Genomic DNA, 19,709 nt, shown 5'->3' with positions numbered 1-19,709 from the left:
AGGAGAGCGTGAAAATCATTTACCTAACCGAATTGAAAATTGGATAAATAAAAAACATGGATTATAAATGCAACTACCCTTGCCATCATTACTCTCACACTACCATTCATAGCTCCTTTTTAACTTTGACACATGATGTCAGCCCACTATTGCCACCATCCCCCAATCCCTATTGTTGTCACCACCCTCAACCACCGCCATTGGAACCACCATCCTCACCAATGGTGAAAATAATAGTGATTGGAGGATGGTGGCAATTTATTGCTCCTTTTTAACTGTTGACAATATATATTTTAACATGATGTTTTTGTGATGAGTCACCACTACAGCATCATGTTAAAATATATGTTATTGAAATCGGTCATCTTCCATTGAGGGACACTAGTCCGACAATCAAATTTTCGTCTCTTATTTATATATCATCCTAAAAAAGTTCATCAAAACTGAATATCATCAAGACGACTTGATTTAATGAAAAAAAATAGACGAACATAGTTTTTTTTTTTAATTAAAATGACTACTTAATTGAAATGCATTTTCAAATTATAAAAAATACAAAATTTTATTTATCGTTTCCATTTTACAAAATAATTATTCAAAAACAATAGTATAAAACTTTACTAAATAACTAATAATTATTTAAGTCTTCTTAATTGGCGGGTTGGATACGATTGGCAACGTAAAGGAAGGATAGGACTTTGGGTACGGCGACACGAAAGACACCGTGTAGGACACACAGCAACCTAAATACTTTTAAATAATTCTGGGTGCGTTGTCCACCACGTCGACATCGGGGTCGGACAATGTCTCTGCCCTCTCGCCTTCCCTCTCCCTGTCTCTGTCCCTCTCCCCTGTGTTGTTGGTTGGTTGTGCCGTACGACGTCGTCTCCTCCCTTTAAAGTTAAACTGTCTCCCTCGTCTCCATTCTCGTCACTATCCCGATACGACCTCGTTCCGATCTCCTCATTCTCCACGGCCCACAATCGCAATCCCTAAATCAGGTAATTCATCACCCTCTACTTTGGGATCATATCTATTTCAATCTTGTTTCCCCCCGTACATTTATGATCGGGATCAAAAATTTCTTCGTTTCGTTTTGACTATTTCGATTACAGTTTAGGGTCGATCAGCAATTTTTTTTTGGCGAATTATGGGTTATGTGGGATCGTTTAGGTTTGTGCATGTTGTTTTAATTAGTTCTTAATTTGTTTCAAGTTTTGAATTTGTATCGATTTTATCTGGGCATCAGTTGCTTTGATTGAATATTTACTTGAATTGGTTCAAATTGTTTTACCCAGCTTGAATTGTGGATTTGTTGCTTCAAAAGCACTCGATTTGCATCTTTTTGCTTTGAGAATTTTCTTATTACTTTTGTTGCTCTCGGTTGAGACTTGAGTTCTATCGATTAGAAGAATTGGTGGAAGAATGTTCATGTAATCCACTCAACTTACTTAGAATTAGGCAAATTAAGAGCTTAGTTATGGCCGGTGTCGCTGCATTCCACAGTAAACGAGACAAGCAGGATTTTTGTGATGAGTTGATGCAATGTACTTGTTAGCTGGTTTCCTTCAATTTTTCTAAGGTAGAGGTCCTTTATATGGTGTTGTAGATTTTTGATCAAATTCTGGTAGAAAGTGTAATTGTTACCATTTTGGAATTAGGCAATGTTCCTGATGTATGTTAATGTTTTGGGTTCGTCATGGATATAGTAGTTTTTAGAGTCGGTAAGATTGGACTAAATAAATAGAGATCTTATATGTGGAAGTTTATGCTCCAAAAAATGGTGGTGTAACCGTGTTCAGCTGGATATGCATTTCTGAGAAGTTTCTTGGTTTGCACTCGGTCAACACAGCACTTTTATTGTGCCAAAAAGCACTTAGTAGTTTGGGCTGAATTTATAGCTAGGTGACAATGCTTTGGTATTGATAGGTTTAAATTAATTGGAAATTAGCTGCAGGATTACATAGAGGGAACTGTTGATTTTGATGCGAATTTATTATTGTTTCTTAAGTGCTTATCAACCAAACAAGTACTGCTCATGCTATGTTACTCGTACCAAATAAATCCTCTGTCTTTTCAGCTTAAGGTCAAAGATATGGTGGGTTGGTAAAGTTCTTGGGGAAAAATAAAAATTGTGCTAACCAGAAAGATGAAATATCCTTACGCGGTGCTATTCTAGATATAATCTCCTGCCCATGGTTAACCTTTGTATTTTACTTGTCATCTGATTTTTATAATCCTATGCAAGGCCCAAATATATTGAAAGATATTGAGTTCATTTGTACAAAAGCAATCCCTGAGAATGTTATTGATGAGTTAATTTGCCCTTTTTATTTCAGTACAATGGCATCTTCTTCGGACTCATGGATAAAGGAATATAACGAAGCAACAAAACTTGCTGATGATATCAGTGGTATGATATCTGAACTGAGTACATTGCCTGCAGGTCCTGACACCCAGCGTCATGTCTCTGCTATACGGCGGAAGATTACAATATTGGGGACTAGACTTGATAGCTTACAGTCCCTTCTGTCAAAACTCCCTGGAAAACAGCACATGTAAGTCATCATAGTTGACTTGTTTTAATGCATACCCCAAACTGCTATTGGAACAAATATAGGAATTGAACAATGTTGTATGCTCTTCTTTCATTTCCGGTTTCTATTGGTCAATGTAGCATGTGACGGGGTTTATTCCCAAGTTATGAGTTCTTTGAGTATGCATTTCATGTGATCACCGTTTGTGATAAAAGCTCATGAAACTTTTGATCAAAATCAAACATAGTTATTGTATGATAGTCCTTCATACTGTTAAAGATACTTCTGGCTATCATTGTATGACATTCTTTATGCTGCCATTTTTGAAACTCAGATCAGAGAAAGAGATGAATCGTCGAAAGGATATGATAGGAAATTTAAGATCGAAAGTGAAGCAGATGGCTTCAACATTGACGTCCAACTCTTCCAACCGAGATAGCTTGCTGGGGCCAGAAATAAATAAAACTGATGCCATGGGAAGAACAGTTGGACTAGACAACTACGGCCTTGTTGGTTTGCAACGACAAATTATGAAGGGCAAGCTCCTTATCCCAGATCTAACTATTTGTTGTTCTGTAATATTTGCACATGGTTTGATTTTCACAATATTGATCTTTACATGATGTTCCTATGAAGCAGAGCAAGATGAGGGGCTTGAGAAATTGGAGGAGACTGTAATAAGCACAAAACATATTGCATTGGCAGTCAATGAAGAACTTGACCTACACACTAGACTTATTGTATGTCCTTGCATTCTATTACTTGTGCTTTTGACTCTTCCATCTAAATAGTAATTACTTATTTATCTAAAATGTATTTGTACTCTCAGTATTACTTATTCTTTCTGGCCCATTGTGCAGGATGACTTGGATGATCATGTGGAAGTTACGGACTCTCGGCTACGGGTAATCATCTAACTCGTTTTTTAAATTATTGTGGACCCTTGTTTAGCAAATGACTGTTGCACACGTCTTTTCTTCCCACCTGTTTTAATTCCCGGAAACAAAGAAAATCAACAGTGAAAAAAAGACTATTGTGTACCTTGACAAGCAAAAGATGTGTCCCTGGTGGAAAATTTTTAGAGCATCTTGTCGTTCATAAAATGCATTTTGATTAGTGTGGGCTGTAGTTAATTCTTTGCTTGGTATTTCTTAGGAAAAAATTATTACTAAAGTAAGCCCGATAGGAGGAAATATTAGATGCTGTCAAGTGAAGAAAATTATGTTACTTTAAAGGTTAGGAATTGCTAGAGAGACTGAAGGAAAGTGATGGGATTTAAGTGATAAATCTTTATTCTTTTTTCATCTTTTGGACAGCCAGTGGTTCATGTTTTTACATATGTAACTCCAAACTGAGGGTTTTGGCTGAGATCGTGAGGAGAATAGCTTAGGCCCCATTTGGTATCCTACTTAAGAATAGGACTAAAAAATTTGATTTAAAAAAAAAATCAATTTTTTATTTAACTTTTTAAAATTCAAAGAACGTGTTTGGTAGGCAACTTCTCAAAAATATATCCTACTCAAAGAAAAGAAAAAGAAAATATCCTACTAAAAAAAATTCAATATTTTGCTGCTACCATTTTGGGTGGTGTCTTACAGTGAAAAAAAGGGTTGTAGACGAACTAGAATCATATGACTTAGATTGCAGATTTGATTTGAGGTTTGGTGATGAAGCTTTTAGAGTATGTTTATGTTATAGTCTCTGTGGGGGTATTATATCATGCCAAGGACTGTCGCTGAAGTTGATTGTTTTGATTTCTTCGCTTTCTTTCCTTAAGAATTGCAGTAGTTTAACTTGAGCAAATATTAATCACATAATATTTTGTCTACGCGTAATTGCCAAAACAGCGGGTGCAGAAGAACTTGGCAGTTTTGAACAAGCGGACAAAGGGTGGTTGCTCTTGCATGTGCATGCTTTTATCTGTCGTCGGGATCGTAGTTCTGATTGCTGTGATATTTTTGCTGATCAAATACTTGTAATAATGCCAACTATAAGTGTATACCGAGTCTCATGATTTCCAGTTTGTGTGTGTTTGATGTGGATTGCTGTCTTCGTTGTGATGATGTATTCGGCTTTCTTGGTTTTTTCGGTTTGTGAATTTGTGTGTTGTTAAAATAATTGTAAATTTTATTTATTGGCACGTATTAGTACCATCTTTGAATATTTTCTGTTTTTCATTGTTTAATACATCGTTCCGATCGGTTAATATACATGAATGAATTTGGAAGCATGTTTTGAAAGACTGACGTCAACCGAAAACAATCAATCATTCATAAGAGCAGCAGTTTTATAACATTCCTTTGCCATTGGATGTTCTTCTTTTAGGCTCCGTTTGGTGGGTTAGATGAGATAGATTGTGATCAATTAAAATAGGCTCCGTTTGGTGGGTTAGATGAGATAGATTGTGATCAATTAAAATAGACTTGAGCTCAGTACGTAGTTTGTTGTGCTAAAATGTGAGTTGAACATGACATAACATGATGGGTTATGAATCCACATTATAGTGGGTTGTTTAACTTGTCCTTATACATGTATTACAAGTCTTTGTCATACAAGTCCTTACCAATTCTAAGACCCAATTTCATTTAGTTCACTAAACGAGTCCTAATTATTTAAATAGAGGCCGGAACTCGACAACAATTTTATGGGAAAGAAAGGGAATTTAAATAGACGAAAATTTAGAAGTTGGTCTTCATTTTTATTTTCAATAATTTCGATCAAAATTGAATGCTCAGTACCATAGTACTGGTAGTATTCCTTTTCGCTTAGAAGTGAGAGGTCTTATGTTCGAATCTTATGGATGGCGAATTTGATACCAAATTAGACTGCTTATTGTGTGGCTTAGTTGAACTCCTCATTCCTTAATGTAAAAATATCGATGTGCTAAAAAAATAGTTGAACACTAACACCCTTGAAAAAATTCCACATCCAAACGGTAATGGGAATGAACTCCACACAAATCTATACACTTTCATCACATATTTGTTTGTTTGTTTTTTTTTTTTTTTGATACAACGATTCATATCTGGTGATTTAACGTTAATGTTGGAAGATGAATGAATCGAAAACATGACTACATGAGCAATGATTAATGCTCTCAAGGGCTTGAGTTACAAGCTACTTGCTTTTGTTCATGAGATTCAAGAAGTAGCCAAGGAATTGGCCAAGTGGGTATGGCATTTTTCCCTAGGTTATTGGAGTCGAATTCGCCGTCTTAACTCTCACAAGTAAAGAACAATATTACTATACTATACTATTAGTGACATTCATCCCTTTCATTTAGTTCAAGGATACATATTTTTCCAGTCTTGAAAAATGTCTCAAATTCGAATACCTTAGGCCATCTCCAATGGAAGCCTAAAGGTCTAAAAGCCAAAAAACGCTATGATTTGTCAAAAAACTCATCTTCAATTAGGCAAAGGGCTATTAGGCAAACCAAATGTAGCCCTTCTCTTAGCCCCTTTTATGAGACCCAACTCCTCAGTTCAATAATTGATTCAAACTCAATGACTAGATTTGAAAGCCTCCAACGGTAGTTTAATTAAATTAACCAATAAATTTAAAATATTAAGTTAAAACTAATAAATTATCTGGGGTGCTATGTTTAGCCCCTTTGGTTGGAGATGATATATGAATATGGCCTGACTTTGTTCATTTAAAAATTTGAGATGATATATGAATATGGCATGACCTTGTTCATTTAAAAATAAATTTTTGCAGAACTATAATTCTGGATAGAGTTATATTTAGCCATTTCAGTTAGAGATAGTCTTACAATGAAGACAAATTATAGGCCTCGTAGGCCTAATATTTGCGGTTTGGGCCTTGTTGATTTGCAGGCCCATGGCACAAAGCCCAGTAAGCAACCTCTTTCCTTTTGAACTGACAGCCATGGGTCTCTGACTTCATCACCGGCACTCGTCGTCCACCATTACAGTCAAACCTAAAGTCCGATTCCGTGCAGTTTTCAGGTAAATTTCTTCTTCTCAAAACACTCTTTCTCTACACAGCTTAAATTGCATGTATAATATATGTATATACCTATATTGCTCCACATATGCAAATTTTGGGACTTTCTTTCTGCTTAATCTCGTTTCCCCGCAAATTTTGCTACAAAATTTCATACCCAATTGGCCAATTCCTTTGCGAATTAGGTTTTGCTTGTTAATTTGATAATTTCTTTACAGAACCAGTGGCGTTGGCCATTGATGCAAGAGGGCTTATGTAAGAATTAAGCGAAAAAAATTGTCAAATCAAATAAAGATGAGTAATGTGCCGAAAGAAGCGATAGAAGTTGTAGCACAGAGCATCGGCATTTCCAATTTGGCCCCCGATGTCGCCCTTGCTCTTACCCCGGATGTTGAGTATCGGGTCCGAGAGATCATGCAGGTATTTGCTTTGTTAATGCTGTTACAGTAGGTTTGTTCTCAATTTTATTCAGTATAATTTGGCATGTGGGTGGTTGTAGATTGGTTCGACATTTGGTTTTCACAAAAATGAAAGAACTAGCTTTAGTTTACTTGTTGCATTTGGATGTATGAATTGGACGTATCCGAGAGTGTTGAAGTGTAAATTCTTATCCTTCATTGCCAATTGTAACTCGAAAATGTTATTTTACAAAATATCCCTTTAAATGTTTGGTTTTCTTATCGGTAAATAAGAGCTAAGGGAAAAATTTAATCTGTAAATAAGAGTCAAGGGAAAAGTTCAAGCTAAGAAGCAACTTCTTGTTTTCTTCTTTAAGGTAGATTATCGTTGAGTTAAGCAAATAATAGGTTTGAGTTCATTATGTGGTCTATGCGTTCCATTTATGCCAGTGAGGAAACAAATGCTTGTTTTATAATTGCAGGAGGCAATTAAATGCATGCGGCATTCGAGACGGACTATTCTGACTACAGATGATGTGGATAGTGCACTTAAATTAAGAAACGTGGACGTAAGCCATACTTTATTTTCAGATATGAGTACCTTTGAGGGGGTGTTTTAATCTTATGGTTTTCTTTATCTTGGAGAGTAAAGATTGCTTCCTTTCATTCTAAATGCTTTATAAATTGTCTCAGTTTTCTTTCTGTTAGTTTGCTTGCTTTTTTTTTTCTTTTTTTCTTTTTGGAACTCTGTTAACGTTTAGTTAAATACTTGGAGCATCTTTTTGTTGCATGATTAATACATTGTAGTATACACGTTAGAACTTATAATCTTTATGGTAAGACCTTGGGGATCTTTTATGGAGTTAAGTCTGAACTCTATTAAACAGAAAAATGGAATTAAGTCTGAACCCTAAACAGAAAAATGCTTCCTGGACTCGTAAGATAAAGTGGATGGGAAAAGATTCTTAGAAGGATAAAAGTATTCAATACTCTAATAGGTATGAAATCTTGGGACAATCTCCTGGAAAGGGGCCTTCTTTGCCTTCTATCTACACTGTACTGGAAAGCCCCTAAACCATTTTATTTGCTTCCTAGCCTTGATATGAGAATGCAATTTGAGCACCTCTGCAAGATAGACCCGATAGGTCCCATTTCTATTTGGTTCCCAAGAACGGTGGATTTTGTGACATTCCTGTGATAGGTCCCATTTGTTTCTCTTTGTGACTACTCAGCCCAAAGCCTTGAGTATTGTTCAAGGACGTGCTGCATGAGTTATTCAAAACCTTATGAAATACCTTCTCTCCCACTTCACACCTTGGTACGCACTGTTTATATATGTATATAGAAAGAGATGCGGTATCATTTTCTCAGAAAATGAAATTATAATAAATTTTGAGGGAGCGGATATGTTATGCAGTCTGATATAGTGTGGTAGGATCTATTAACTGATGGATAGAATGGTGCTCCACATGTCTAAGCCAACATTCCCTTCCCCCCCCCCTCCTCTTCCTCCTCCTTTTTTGGTTTGTTAGGGGTTTGAGTGTCTTTGAGCGTCTTAAAGTGTATCATGTTTGTCCCATGTGTGTGGATACTGTGCTGAAAAATAGGAATTTCTGGGGGGCAGTTTGATAACCATTTCATTTTCATTTTCACCTTTGTTTTCACTTTTTTGAAAACTGAACTCTTTTTAGGTTCAATTTTTGTTTTCACTTAAAAAAAAAAACTGAAAACTACTTTCTTGAGTTTTCAGTGTATGGTTTTTCGTTTTCATTTTAAAAAAAAAAAACAGAAAATAGTTACCAAACAAGATTTCAGTTTTAAGTTTTCAAAAAAGTGAAAACCAAGAACTGAAATCGGAATGTTTATCAAACGGCCCTTAAGTTTGAAAAGGTTGTCCATTGCTTTCATTTTCTGATTTTATTTGTTTAACTCATGTTCACCTTCTCAATAAACAACAACAACAACAACAACAACAACAAAGCCTTTTCCCACTAAGTGGGGTCGGCTATATGAATCCTAGAACGCCATTGCGCTCGGTTTTGTGTCATGTCCTCCGTTAGATCCAAGTACTCTAAGTCTTTTCTTAGAGTCTCTTCCAAAGTTGTCCTAGGTCTTCCTCTACCCCTTCGGCCCTGAACCTCTGTCCCGTAGTCACATCTTCGAACCGGAGCGTCAGTCGGCCTTCTTTGCACATGTTCAAAATCACCGGAGCCGATTTTCTCTCATCTTTCCTACAATTTCGGCTACTCCTACTTTACCTCGGATATCCTCATTCCCAATCTTATCCTTTCTCGTGTGCCCACACATCCCACGAAGCATCCTCATCTCCGCTACACCCATTTTGTGTACGTGTTGATGCTTCACCACCCAACATTCTGTGCCATACAACATCGCTAGCCTTATTGCCGTCCTATAAAATTTTCCCTTGAGCTTCAGTGGCCTACGACGGTCACACAACACGCCGGATGCACTCTTTCCATCCAGCTCGTATTCTATGGTTGAGATCTCCATCTAATTCTCCGTTCTCTTGCAAGATAGATCCTAGGTAGCGAAAACGATCGCTTTTTGTGATCTTCGCTAGATTGCTCCGGTCATTAGTGTGGATAAATATATAAATGGATAGAGATAGGAAAGCAAACACAAGATGTACGTGGTTCACCCAGATTGGCTACGTCCACGGAATAGAAGAGTTCTCATTAATTGTGAAGGGTTTACACAAGTACATAGGTTCAAGCTCTCATTTAGTGAGTACAAGTGAATGATTTAGTACAAATGACATTAGGAAATATTGTGGGAGAATGATCTCGTAATCACGAAACTTCTAAGTATCGGAGTGTGGTGTCGTCTTGACTTGCCTTATCTGTCTCATAGGTAGATGTGGCATCTTCTCTGGAAGTACTCTTCCTCCATCCAGGGGTGGTATCTTTAACTGGTGGAGATGCACAAGGTAATGTATCAATTTCACTTGAAGCTTACTTGTAGTTTCAGGCTTGGTCAAGCGCGATACAAACCATGTAGTAGGAGTCCCCCAAGTCGCCGAGCTAGGGGGTCTGCTGAAAGAGATGACAGACAAGGTAAGCAATCAGAGCTCCGACTGATTGTTCACCTTCTCCCCATCTTGCAGCAGCATGAAGGATAAAGAGAAGAAAAATGAGAAGAGATGATATGAGATACTTTTGCTTTTGAAGAATTAACTTTCCACAGGCTTATTCTTGAACTGAGCTGGAGGGTTTTCTGGTTTCCTCCAGAGTATAAGGCCGACTGAAGAATTTGAGGGTCAAAACAAGTCCATCAAATCTAGAGTACGTTCCACCCTGCTGATATGGGATACTTTTGCTTTTGACAGAGTAATGAATGTATCGGCACGTGTGCTGTTACGCTTGTCTCCACATGCTTCCTTGTATCCTTCGCACTTGCCCTATCTGTTCCTCAAGCAGATGCGGAATCTTCCCTGGAAACATAAGATGTTGAAGATGAGTACTCGAGAGCAATGCCAGGTAAGTAATCAGGTAAGGGGTTCCAGGCAGTCAGTTCCTGGCTGGAAGCTTGATTCCAAGTGCTGACTGATTGTTCTCTTTCTCCTTGTCTTGCAGGTAAAAACAAGGCCAAAAGAAAAGACAGGGAAAAAGCATGATATGGGATACTCTTGCTTTTAACCCTGATGATATGAGATATTCTTGCTCTAGTATAGCTTGTTTGCAGAGGTATTATCGGGGGGAAAGAAAGCTGAATATTTCGAAAGGCTTCGTTGGGAGTGCCCTCTCAGATATGATGAAGGGTTGAGCATTTTTGCAGGTCTGCCTGTCCGTTGGGGATGGAGGTCGACATATATAGGAGTCTCCCTAACAACAAGTAGTAATGCTATTCCTTTACCCTGCTTGGTCATAGCACGGTAGTGGGAGCTGCCAGTTTCACATGTTTTAACTCTGTCAGAGCACTTTGAAAAAGTGGTCTGTGGTATCTGGCTCTCGAGATTCGGAGAACGATGCCTCTTCGATTTTTGAGAAAGCAATCATGCTGGGGGTATGACTCTCGAGATTCGGAGAGCAGTGTCTCTTCGATTTTTGAGGAAGTAATCATGTTGGGAGTCTGGCTCTCGAGATTCGGAGGGTGGTGCCTTTTCGATTTTGGAGCAAGCAATCTTGTTGGGAGTGTTGTCTCGAATGTGAGTAAAGGTTGGGCATGTTTGCTAGTCTACCTTGCCACGAAGCACAAAGGTTGACACACAGGGACTTTCCAATTATCCAGCAATGGTACTGTTCCTTTACCCTCTCTTCGATTTTGAGAAAGTAGTCATGTTGGGAGTCTGGCTCTCGAGATTCGGAGGACGGTGCCTCTTCGATTTTGGAGCAAGCAATCTTATTGGGAGTGTTTTCTCGAATGTGAGTAAAGGTTGGGCATGTTTGCTAGTCTACCTTGCCACGAAGCACAGATGTTGACACACAGGGACTTTCCAATTATCCAGCAGTGGTACTGTTCCTTTACAGTTGTGGGTAATAATATGGTAGCTAGACCTTCAAAATTTATGTGTCTAAACTTTTGTTAGTGCTGTTTCTTTGCTATTCTTTTACCTTTCTTGGTCAGAGCGATGTAGTGGGAGCTGCAAGCTTCACGTGCTCAACTTTGGCAGAGAACTTTGGCAAAGTTATTTGTGGTACCCATGAGCTATTGTTGCGTGTGGGAAGTGGGTGATTGAACAGTAAGATTCATGTGCTTTCTACTTCACCAAAAGTCTTTGACAGAATGCCCATAATTTCTGCAAAGCTGAGTGTGCGTGTGACAGGTGTTGACAAGGCTAGAAAAGTAGGTGCCTCTTCGATTTCTGAGATCGGCCCTCGTGGTCTCTGAGCAGCCCAGCTTTTGAGAAAGCGAGCGCCTCTTCGATTGATTCGGAGAACGATGCCTCATCGATTTTTGAGAAAGCAATCATGCTGGGGGTCTGGCTCTCAAGATTCGGGGAGCAGTGTCTCTTCGATTTTTGAGAAAGTAATCATGTTGGGAGTCTGGCTCTCGAGATTCGGAGGGCGGTGCCTCTTCGATTTTGGAGCAAGCAATCTTGTTGGGAGTGTTTTCTCGAATGTGAGTAAAGGTTGGGCATGTTTGCTAGTCTACCTTGCCACGAAGCACAGAGGTTGACACACAGGGACTTTCCAATTATCCAGCAATGGTACTGTTCCTTTACCCTCTCTTCGATTTTTAAGAAAGTAGTCATGTTGGGAGTCTGGCTCTCGAGATTCGGAGGACGGTGCCTCTTCGATTTTGGAGCAAGCAATCTTATTGGGAGTGTTTTCTCGAATGTGAGTAAAGGTTGGGCATGTTTGCTAGTCTACCTTGCCACGAAGCACAGAGGTTGACACACAGGGACTTTCCAATTATCCAGCAGTGGTACTGTTCCTTTACCCTTGTGGGTAATAATATGGTAGCTAGACCTTCAAAATTTATGGGTCTAAACTTTGTTAGTGCTGTTTCTTTGCTATTCTTTTACCCTTCTTGGTCAGAGTGATGTAGTGGGAGCTGCAAGCTTCACGTGCTCAACTTTGGCAGAGAACTTTGGCAAAGTTATCTGTGGTACCCATGAGCTATTGTTGCGTGTGGGAAGTGGGTGATTGAACAGTAAGATTCATGTGTTTTCTACTTCCCCAGAAGTCTTTGACAGAATGCCCATAATTTCCGCAAAACTGAGTGTGCGTGTGACAGGTGCTGACAAGGCTGGAAAAGGCTGGAAAAGTAGGTGCATCTTCGATTTCTGATATCGGCCCTCGTGGTCTCTGGGGAGCCCAGCTTTTGAGAAAGCGAGCGCCTCTTCGATTTTTGAGATCGGCCTTCGTGGTCTTTGAGCAGCCCAACTTTTGAGAAAGCAAACGCCTCTTCGATTTCTGAGATCAACCCTCGTGATCTCTAAGCAGCCCAGCTTTTGAGAAAGCAAACGCCTCTTCGATTTCTGAGCAGGCGCCTCTTCGATTTCTGAGCAGGCGCCTCTTCGATTTCTGAAGCTTCGTCGAGTGCAGATTTTTATAGGGGCTGGCATTAAGTTCCAAAGCACACTTGAATCTCCACCAGTAGAAGCTTCATTCTTGCACTTCTAAGATCTTGATTTGTCCGACCTCTTCTCTCTTCAACACCTTTGAAAATGTCTGGCCCCTCCGACCGTCGTTTTGACTTGAACCTTGTTGAAGAGGCAGCCCCGCCTTCTCCAGACAACATATGGCGCCCATCCTTCGTCTCCCCTACTGGTCCTCTTACCGTTGGGGATTCCGTGATGAAGAATGATATGACCGCTGCGGTGGTGGCCAGGAACCTTCTCACTCCCAAAGATAACAGACTACTTTCCAAACGGTCTGATGAGTTAGCTGTTAAGGATTCGCTGGCTCTCAGTGTTCAGTGTGCAGGTTCTGTGTCTAATATGGCCCAACGCCTATTTGCTCGAACCCGCCAAGTTGAATCATTGGCGGCTGAAGTGATGAGTCTCAAACAGGAGATTAGAGGGCTCAAGCATGAGAATAAACAGTTGCACCGGCTCGCACATGACTATGCTACAAACATGAAGAGGAAGCTTGACCAGATGAAGGAAACTGATGGTCAGGTTTTACTTGATCATCAGAGATTTGTGGGTTTGTTCCAAAGGCATTTATTGCCTTCGTCTTCTGGGGCTGTACCGCGTAATGAAGCTCCAAATGATCAACCTCTGATGCCTCCTCCTTCTAGGGTTCTGTCCAGTACTGAGGCTCCAAATGATCCCCCTCCGGTGCCTTCTCTTTCTGGGGCTCTACCGACTGCTGAGACTTCTCCTAAGCAACCTTTGTGAAGGCTCCCTCTTGTGTGCTTATTTTGACTCATGTATATGTACATAACCTTCTCAATAAACAAAGATAAAAATTTGTATGTCTTCTTCATGCAATAGCCAATATATGGGTTTGCCTCTGGAGATCCTTTGAGATTCAAGAGAGCTGCTGGACATAAGGATTTGTTCTACATTGATGACAAGGATGTGGAATTTAAAGATGTAAGTGCTTGTTGATGACTTGAAATATAGGTTTTCTATGCGAAATATATCAATTACTTTCTTCTTATATATTACATGATATTAAAGGTCATTGAAGCACCTTTACCAAGGGCACCTCTTGATGTATCAATTACTGCTCACTGGCTGGCAATTGAAGGTGTTCAACCTGCAATTCCAGAAAATGCTTCTGTTGAAGGTAGCTGCTGAACTTATATACAAGATTTTCTTGGCTAATTTAGGGATCTAGTCTTTACCAAGGTTTTTCTCCTAGTCTACCATGCCGAGGCAGGCATCATATTTTGAATTATAATTTGCATATCCACTACGTAAACCCCTTATTTAATCACGTTCTGCTCTGATTAATGATGATATATTTCATTTCTAATAATTTGCTTAATCATTGTTCCGTTTTCCGAAGTATGACCAATTTTATTTGAAATTTAACTTTACCATCAATACTAATTTGGATTGCCATAATGCTTTGCTTTGTAGCACTTGCAGCGTACTCTGATGTCAAAAAATCTGAATACAAGGAAGATGGACTTCCTGTAGAGATTAAATTGCCTGTTAAGCATGTATTGTCAAGGGAACTTCAGGTATTTTCTTTTCCATGTTCTTTGTTCACTTCATGTAAAATAATATCTAATGGCAATTTCCCTGTGGTTGCCTCCGCAGCTTTACTTTGAGAAGATTACCGAGCTTACTCGCAGGTCTAGTTCCACCCTCTTCAAAGAAGCATTAGTGAGCTTGGCAACAGATTCCGGACTCCATGCGTTGGTTCCATACTTCACATGCTTTGTTGCTGATGAGGTAGTCATTCTGGTGATATCTTAAATTGGGACCGATTGCTTTTTGTCATGCATTGTAAGTGACTTTTTCCTCCAATTGTCTCAGGTTACACGGAATTTGAATAATTTCCCTCTGCTATTTGCTTTGATGCGTCTTGTCCGGAGCCTTCTTCAAAATCCTCATATACATATTGAACCTTATGTAAGAAGTGCATTCTATCAACTGTTGAAGTACATAGATTTTGTAGCTATATCATCTTCAATCTGATATTTCAGAAGAATTTATAGTTTGTCTATCAGCTATTTAAAAGTTCCATTTCAAGTTAGGTTTTGTGTATCTAATTTTGTAATTTGTTCCAGCTACAACAATTGATGCCATCTGTTATTACCTGCCTTGTTGCAAAAAGATTAGGGAATAGATACACTGACAATCACTGGGAACTTAGAAACTTTACAGCAAACCTGGTGTCTTCAATTTGCAAAAGGTGAAGACTTTTTTTATTTATTTTTTGTTAAACCTATTTCTTTGTTTAAGGCATAGATACTTGCAACAAGTATAGCAATGTTGTGCAATATATGCATTGGAAAAATACCGGCAATATATGCTTACCAAAAAGAAGAAAAAGTTGATCGTTAATTTCAATTTGGTTCATCATGTCTCATGCATTGGTCATTGGAAAATCTTGTTTATATTGCCTGAAGGTCATTCTTGTAACGTACAATTATATTTACGCATACTAAGCCAAAGGCTGGAACGTGTATGTGGCATTATTGAATGGTTGCGTGGTCTAAGTACACGTATTATAGTCAGGGCTCCTTTTACATAAATCAAGAACCATGTTCCAACTAACGTAGCTGACTCGGTCTGCCAGATTTATAATTTTAGTAAAACTTAGTCCGACATTGTGACCAATTACCCTTTTTGAATAAATTGGCACCGTACAGACTGTTTAAAAATAATGGGATACTGGATTATTTAAAAGGGAGTTTTAACGAAAAGCCCACGGTACTGTTCACTTTAACGAAAAACCACATTTTTACACTAAAAAGTCAAATCTGGTACTATTCACTTTACCCTTTATTTTGTCCTTATCATTAAAACTCAAAGTTTTCAAGCCCTTTTCATTAGTTTTCCTTATTTAAAATTCTAGCCTTATGTCAAGATATTTCTATATTTTATTAGCAGTGTGTTTTTGCAGATTTGGGCATGTTTATCACAATCTTCAACCACGTTTGACAAGGACTCTGCTTCATGCTTTCTTGGATCCAACAAAAGCATTATCTCAGCATTATGGTGCAATTCAAGGGATAGCAGCTCTTGGTCCCACTGTGGTATGCTCTAGTGCATGCTTTTATGTTACATGAATTTTCTAATAAGGCTGCAGTCTCTTGCGTGTTGGAAATATTTTCTTAGCACAGTTGCATTTAGTTTTAATTGTGGCTGCCTTCATGGCCTTGGTTTTTCTACTTTTCCTACTAGAAACATCTTTTTGTGTTGGCTTTGAGAAAATTGAGATGCTTCTTAATGTTGGACAGGTTCGTCTACTCATACTTCCAAATCTTGATTCGTATATGCAACTTCTTGAGCCAGAAATGATAATTGAGAAGCAAAAGAATGAGATAAAGAGGCAAGAAGCTTGGCGTGTCTATGGGGCTTTGCTGGTTAGTTCATATTTCAATCCAGATTTTGTTGTTATGTGCATGGGTTTGCTATCAAATTGACTTTGACATGGTATGCCACTTCCAGAATGCTGCTGGCCAATGCATGCATGATCGGCTCAAGCTGTTCCATAGTCTGTGGTCTCCTCCAGCTCATGCTGTTTGGAAAAGGAATGGAAAGGTTGCAACAACAATGACAAGTACGCTTTCCTTAACTTCTTTAATTGCTATGCTATGTTCCCTGAACATACATTGATCCATTCATATTGCTCTGTGCGAGTGGTGTGATTTGTGTTCGGTATTCAGGTTAATGTGAATCATACACACATGTATATACATTATGTTGGAAAACTTAAGAAAGGGATGTAACTTCTTTCATAAGAGGAAGGATTGCATGTGGCCCAACTCAATGCAATCCTATTATCCAAACTGTTCACTTGTTAGGTACCTACTTGAGGATTGTCTTTACAAAATAACAGCCAAATAAGGAATCAGGTAGTCATCTAACTGTGATAAGTATATGGACAAACACAGTATTCCTATTTGAGGATTGTCTTTACAAAACAACAGCTAAATGAGAAATCAGGTAGTCATCTAACTGTGATAAATATATGGACAAAAATAGTATTCGTGATAACCACTAAATAATCATGATGATAATCCAACTACAGTGGAATTTGTGGCTGTATTAAAAGATACTAAAGATAGTATAATGAGCCATAGAGTAGCTAGTAATTGTCTGCCTTTGGAGGATGGTTGAGTGTGAGACAAGGTGATGCATGTATGTGCTATGATATACAGTATGTAATCCACCCACTTAATGAGGCTGATATCTCATACCAAGCAGAATCGGAATAGATGTGTTTTGTGCCAAGTTCGTTTAAAAACTATGCATGGCCTAGAACTGTGGAAATCAGATGTTGGCTTTAAATATAATTCTGACAGAATCATTGTTGTCCATGCTTCTGTAATGTAAGTTGCAAGTGATGGATTTTTGATATGGCGTTAGTTTTAGATGGTCATTGTCAGTGTTTGCTTCTGTTTGTCACTAAATTTGGTGTGTGTTTGTAGAACTGACAGGAAATAGGGTGATAATGGAAACTTCAGAATGGTATTTATTATACTGGCCTGTTGAATGGTTTTGGGTGTTAAAATTTTGTCCTGTATAGTGTTTGTTGTTTCAATCTTTCAAGGAACATGGCAAAGGTGAAATTATACTGGAAATCTGGTTGAATACTTGATTCTTCTTAATTGCCTCTTTAAGTTCTCCCTCTGTGCACATGCATACTGGCCTTGGGATATGCGTTTGCATGGGTCAAACGTATGCAACTATAGTATAGCTAACCAAGAATATTTTCTTTGTAAGACCAATCTGTTTAGAGCTGTAAAAATTTATACAGAACATATGTTTCTTCCCTTCGCCCATGAGCGGTAGGTCTCGGGTTCGAGACTTGGGAGCAGCCTCTCCATAAATGGGGGTAAGGCTAGCCGACATTCACCTCTCCCAGACCCTGCGTAAAGCGGGAGCCTTGTGCACTGGGTACGACCTTTTTATATGTTTCTTCCCTTCACATGGTAGCCTTAGCCTCTAGAGAACAAGGTTTGAAGATGGTGGCAAGTTTGTTTACTTCAATTAACTTAAATATGTGCTTTTTCCCATATCGTCCTTGTGCTTAACCTCCTCCTGTTCAATCTAGATAAACGCAAAGCAAGCACAGACAACATGATGCAACAACCACCACTAAAAAAACTAGCTACTGATGGTGCGGTGGGAGCAATGCCAATGAACTCCATGCAAGTTGACATGCAAGGAGCTGCAGGTGGATTCTCCACATCTGTATCGATGTCCCACCAGTTACCAAAGGAACACATGTTGGGAAGGGAGGCCAGTGGGAAAACGGTAAAGGGGTCAACAGTTCTTGCTCAGGCGTGGAAGGAGGAGACAAACGCAGGACATCTAATGGCATCATTGTTCGAATATTTTGGTGAAAGCGTGTTGTCCTTTACACCCAAACCAGAGTTGTCTTTCTTCTTGTGATTAATTTGCTGTCGTTGGTATTTATTGTTCTTAAGAATGTGAATCATTTGTTTAACTCCGATTCTCGTGTTGTAGTTAAAGAGTCCTGTAGGTTATCCATTTGTATGCATACAAAAGTTATTCGGGTATCTGAGGCCCTAAATAATAGACAGATTATGCTTACATAACTTGCTTGAAACTTTGGCACCATTCGTTAGAAGTGATAGTGACCCCAGAAGCGCATGAAGGTTATGTGCTCTTGGATGGTGGTGTTTTTAATGTTCCTTCTGTTTTGCTCCCTTCCCCCCATTATTTTCTGGAACTCTACTTAATAATTTAATGGTGGTTATTGAAGGCACCTTTTGCTGAAAACACCTTCATATACTTCGAATTCCTGTATTATCTACTAACCAAAGCAATCAAAGAAGAATCAAGGGTCATACATAAATAGAGGTTACTTCCGCTTAACCAAAACCACTCATCCAACTTAATCATAATGCGTAAGCCAAGTTTTACTTAAAATTCCATGTTGCTTTGCTCTCAACAGAAACGTTTAACAAATGAAGTGGGGGTCAGAGGAATATGTCCGTGCGAGTCATTTCTGTACGATTTCTAATGCTGCTGTCGAGAGTCATCGTCATGTTTTCAATACTTTTGACAATTTGGTGAAGCCAAAGTTTGCGTTGCTCCTATACAGGTATGTTTGGTTTGGCTTGGAACGTTATCTTTGTTGTTGCTTGTTGGTTTATGACTATATGGAATTGGAGATGCAGTTATGTGTTTGTCCCTGAATTCCAATTTCTAATCAGACCTACCAACCTTCCAATTAGGGAAAATTAATGAAAACACCCAAAATTATACACTTTTAATCATCAGGACATGAAAGTTTTATAATTATCAAAATACTCATCACAGACCATCAGATAACCAGACAAAAACATAAAGTTAAAATCTTTCCCACACTAAAGAAAATGGTCCAAGAAGACAAACAAAAGTTGACATGTAGCGAGTGTGGTCTATAACAAAGTAGAAGGCACCAGAATAAAGAAATTTCACTGTTGGCAGACTTTCAGAAACAGTGAAATTCAAAAACAATGACATCGATAATTACTTTAAGAAATAGTTGTAAATAATTGTATACTTTTTGAAAAGTAATTCGTAGCTTAGCGGACCAATTTAATTTTGTGTATACAAGGAAGCCTTCTCTCCTTCATTTGATACCACCACAACACCTCAACCTGCATGCGAAGAAGCATGCAAACATCCCAAGTTTCTTAGCATCATTTCCATCTTTTGAAATACAGATGAGACACCAGAAGTTGTACATTGTCCAGTCTT

The 19,709-nt window shown here is 38.7% G+C and overlaps 2 protein-coding genes and 1 long non-coding RNA gene across 3 annotated transcripts; 2 read left to right on the top strand and 1 right to left on the bottom strand.

Moving 5' to 3' along the window:
- Positions 1-1,016: 1,016 nt before the first annotated feature.
- LOC126614476 (syntaxin-52-like) lies at positions 1,017-4,700 on the top strand. Its single transcript, XM_050282152.1, has 6 exons — positions 1,017-1,173; positions 2,340-2,558; positions 2,872-3,074; positions 3,177-3,277; positions 3,398-3,442; positions 4,385-4,700. The coding sequence occupies exons 1-6, from the start codon at positions 1,151-1,153 to the stop codon at positions 4,514-4,516; spliced, it is 723 nt and encodes a 240-aa protein (XP_050138109.1). The 5' UTR covers positions 1,017-1,150; the 3' UTR covers positions 4,517-4,700.
- A 1,664-nt stretch (positions 4,701-6,364) lies between these two features.
- On the top strand, positions 6,365-18,559 carry LOC126614471 (transcription initiation factor TFIID subunit 6-like). The gene is made up of 13 exons (XM_050282145.1): positions 6,365-6,508; positions 6,725-6,926; positions 7,387-7,473; positions 13,806-13,907; positions 13,995-14,103; positions 14,400-14,503; positions 14,583-14,717; positions 14,802-14,897; positions 15,056-15,180; positions 15,895-16,027; positions 16,232-16,357; positions 16,443-16,554; positions 18,052-18,559. The coding sequence occupies exons 2-13, from the start codon at positions 6,801-6,803 to the stop codon at positions 18,390-18,392; spliced, it is 1,596 nt and encodes a 531-aa protein (XP_050138102.1). The 5' UTR covers positions 6,365-6,508; positions 6,725-6,800; the 3' UTR covers positions 18,393-18,559.
- On the bottom strand, positions 8,687-13,904 carry LOC126614477 (uncharacterized). Its single transcript, XR_007620398.1, has 2 exons — positions 13,757-13,904; positions 8,687-8,844 (listed from the first exon to the last, which is right to left on the bottom strand). It is a non-coding gene; the product is annotated as an uncharacterized LOC126614477 (long non-coding RNA).
- Positions 18,560-19,709: the final 1,150 nt, after the last annotated feature.

This window comes from Malus sylvestris, chromosome 3 (genome assembly GCF_916048215.2).
Source record: "Malus sylvestris chromosome 3, drMalSylv7.2, whole genome shotgun sequence".
Lineage (NCBI taxonomy): Eukaryota > Viridiplantae > Streptophyta > Magnoliopsida > Rosales > Rosaceae > Malus > Malus sylvestris.
This window is presented reverse-complemented; position numbering and strand designations above follow the sequence as displayed.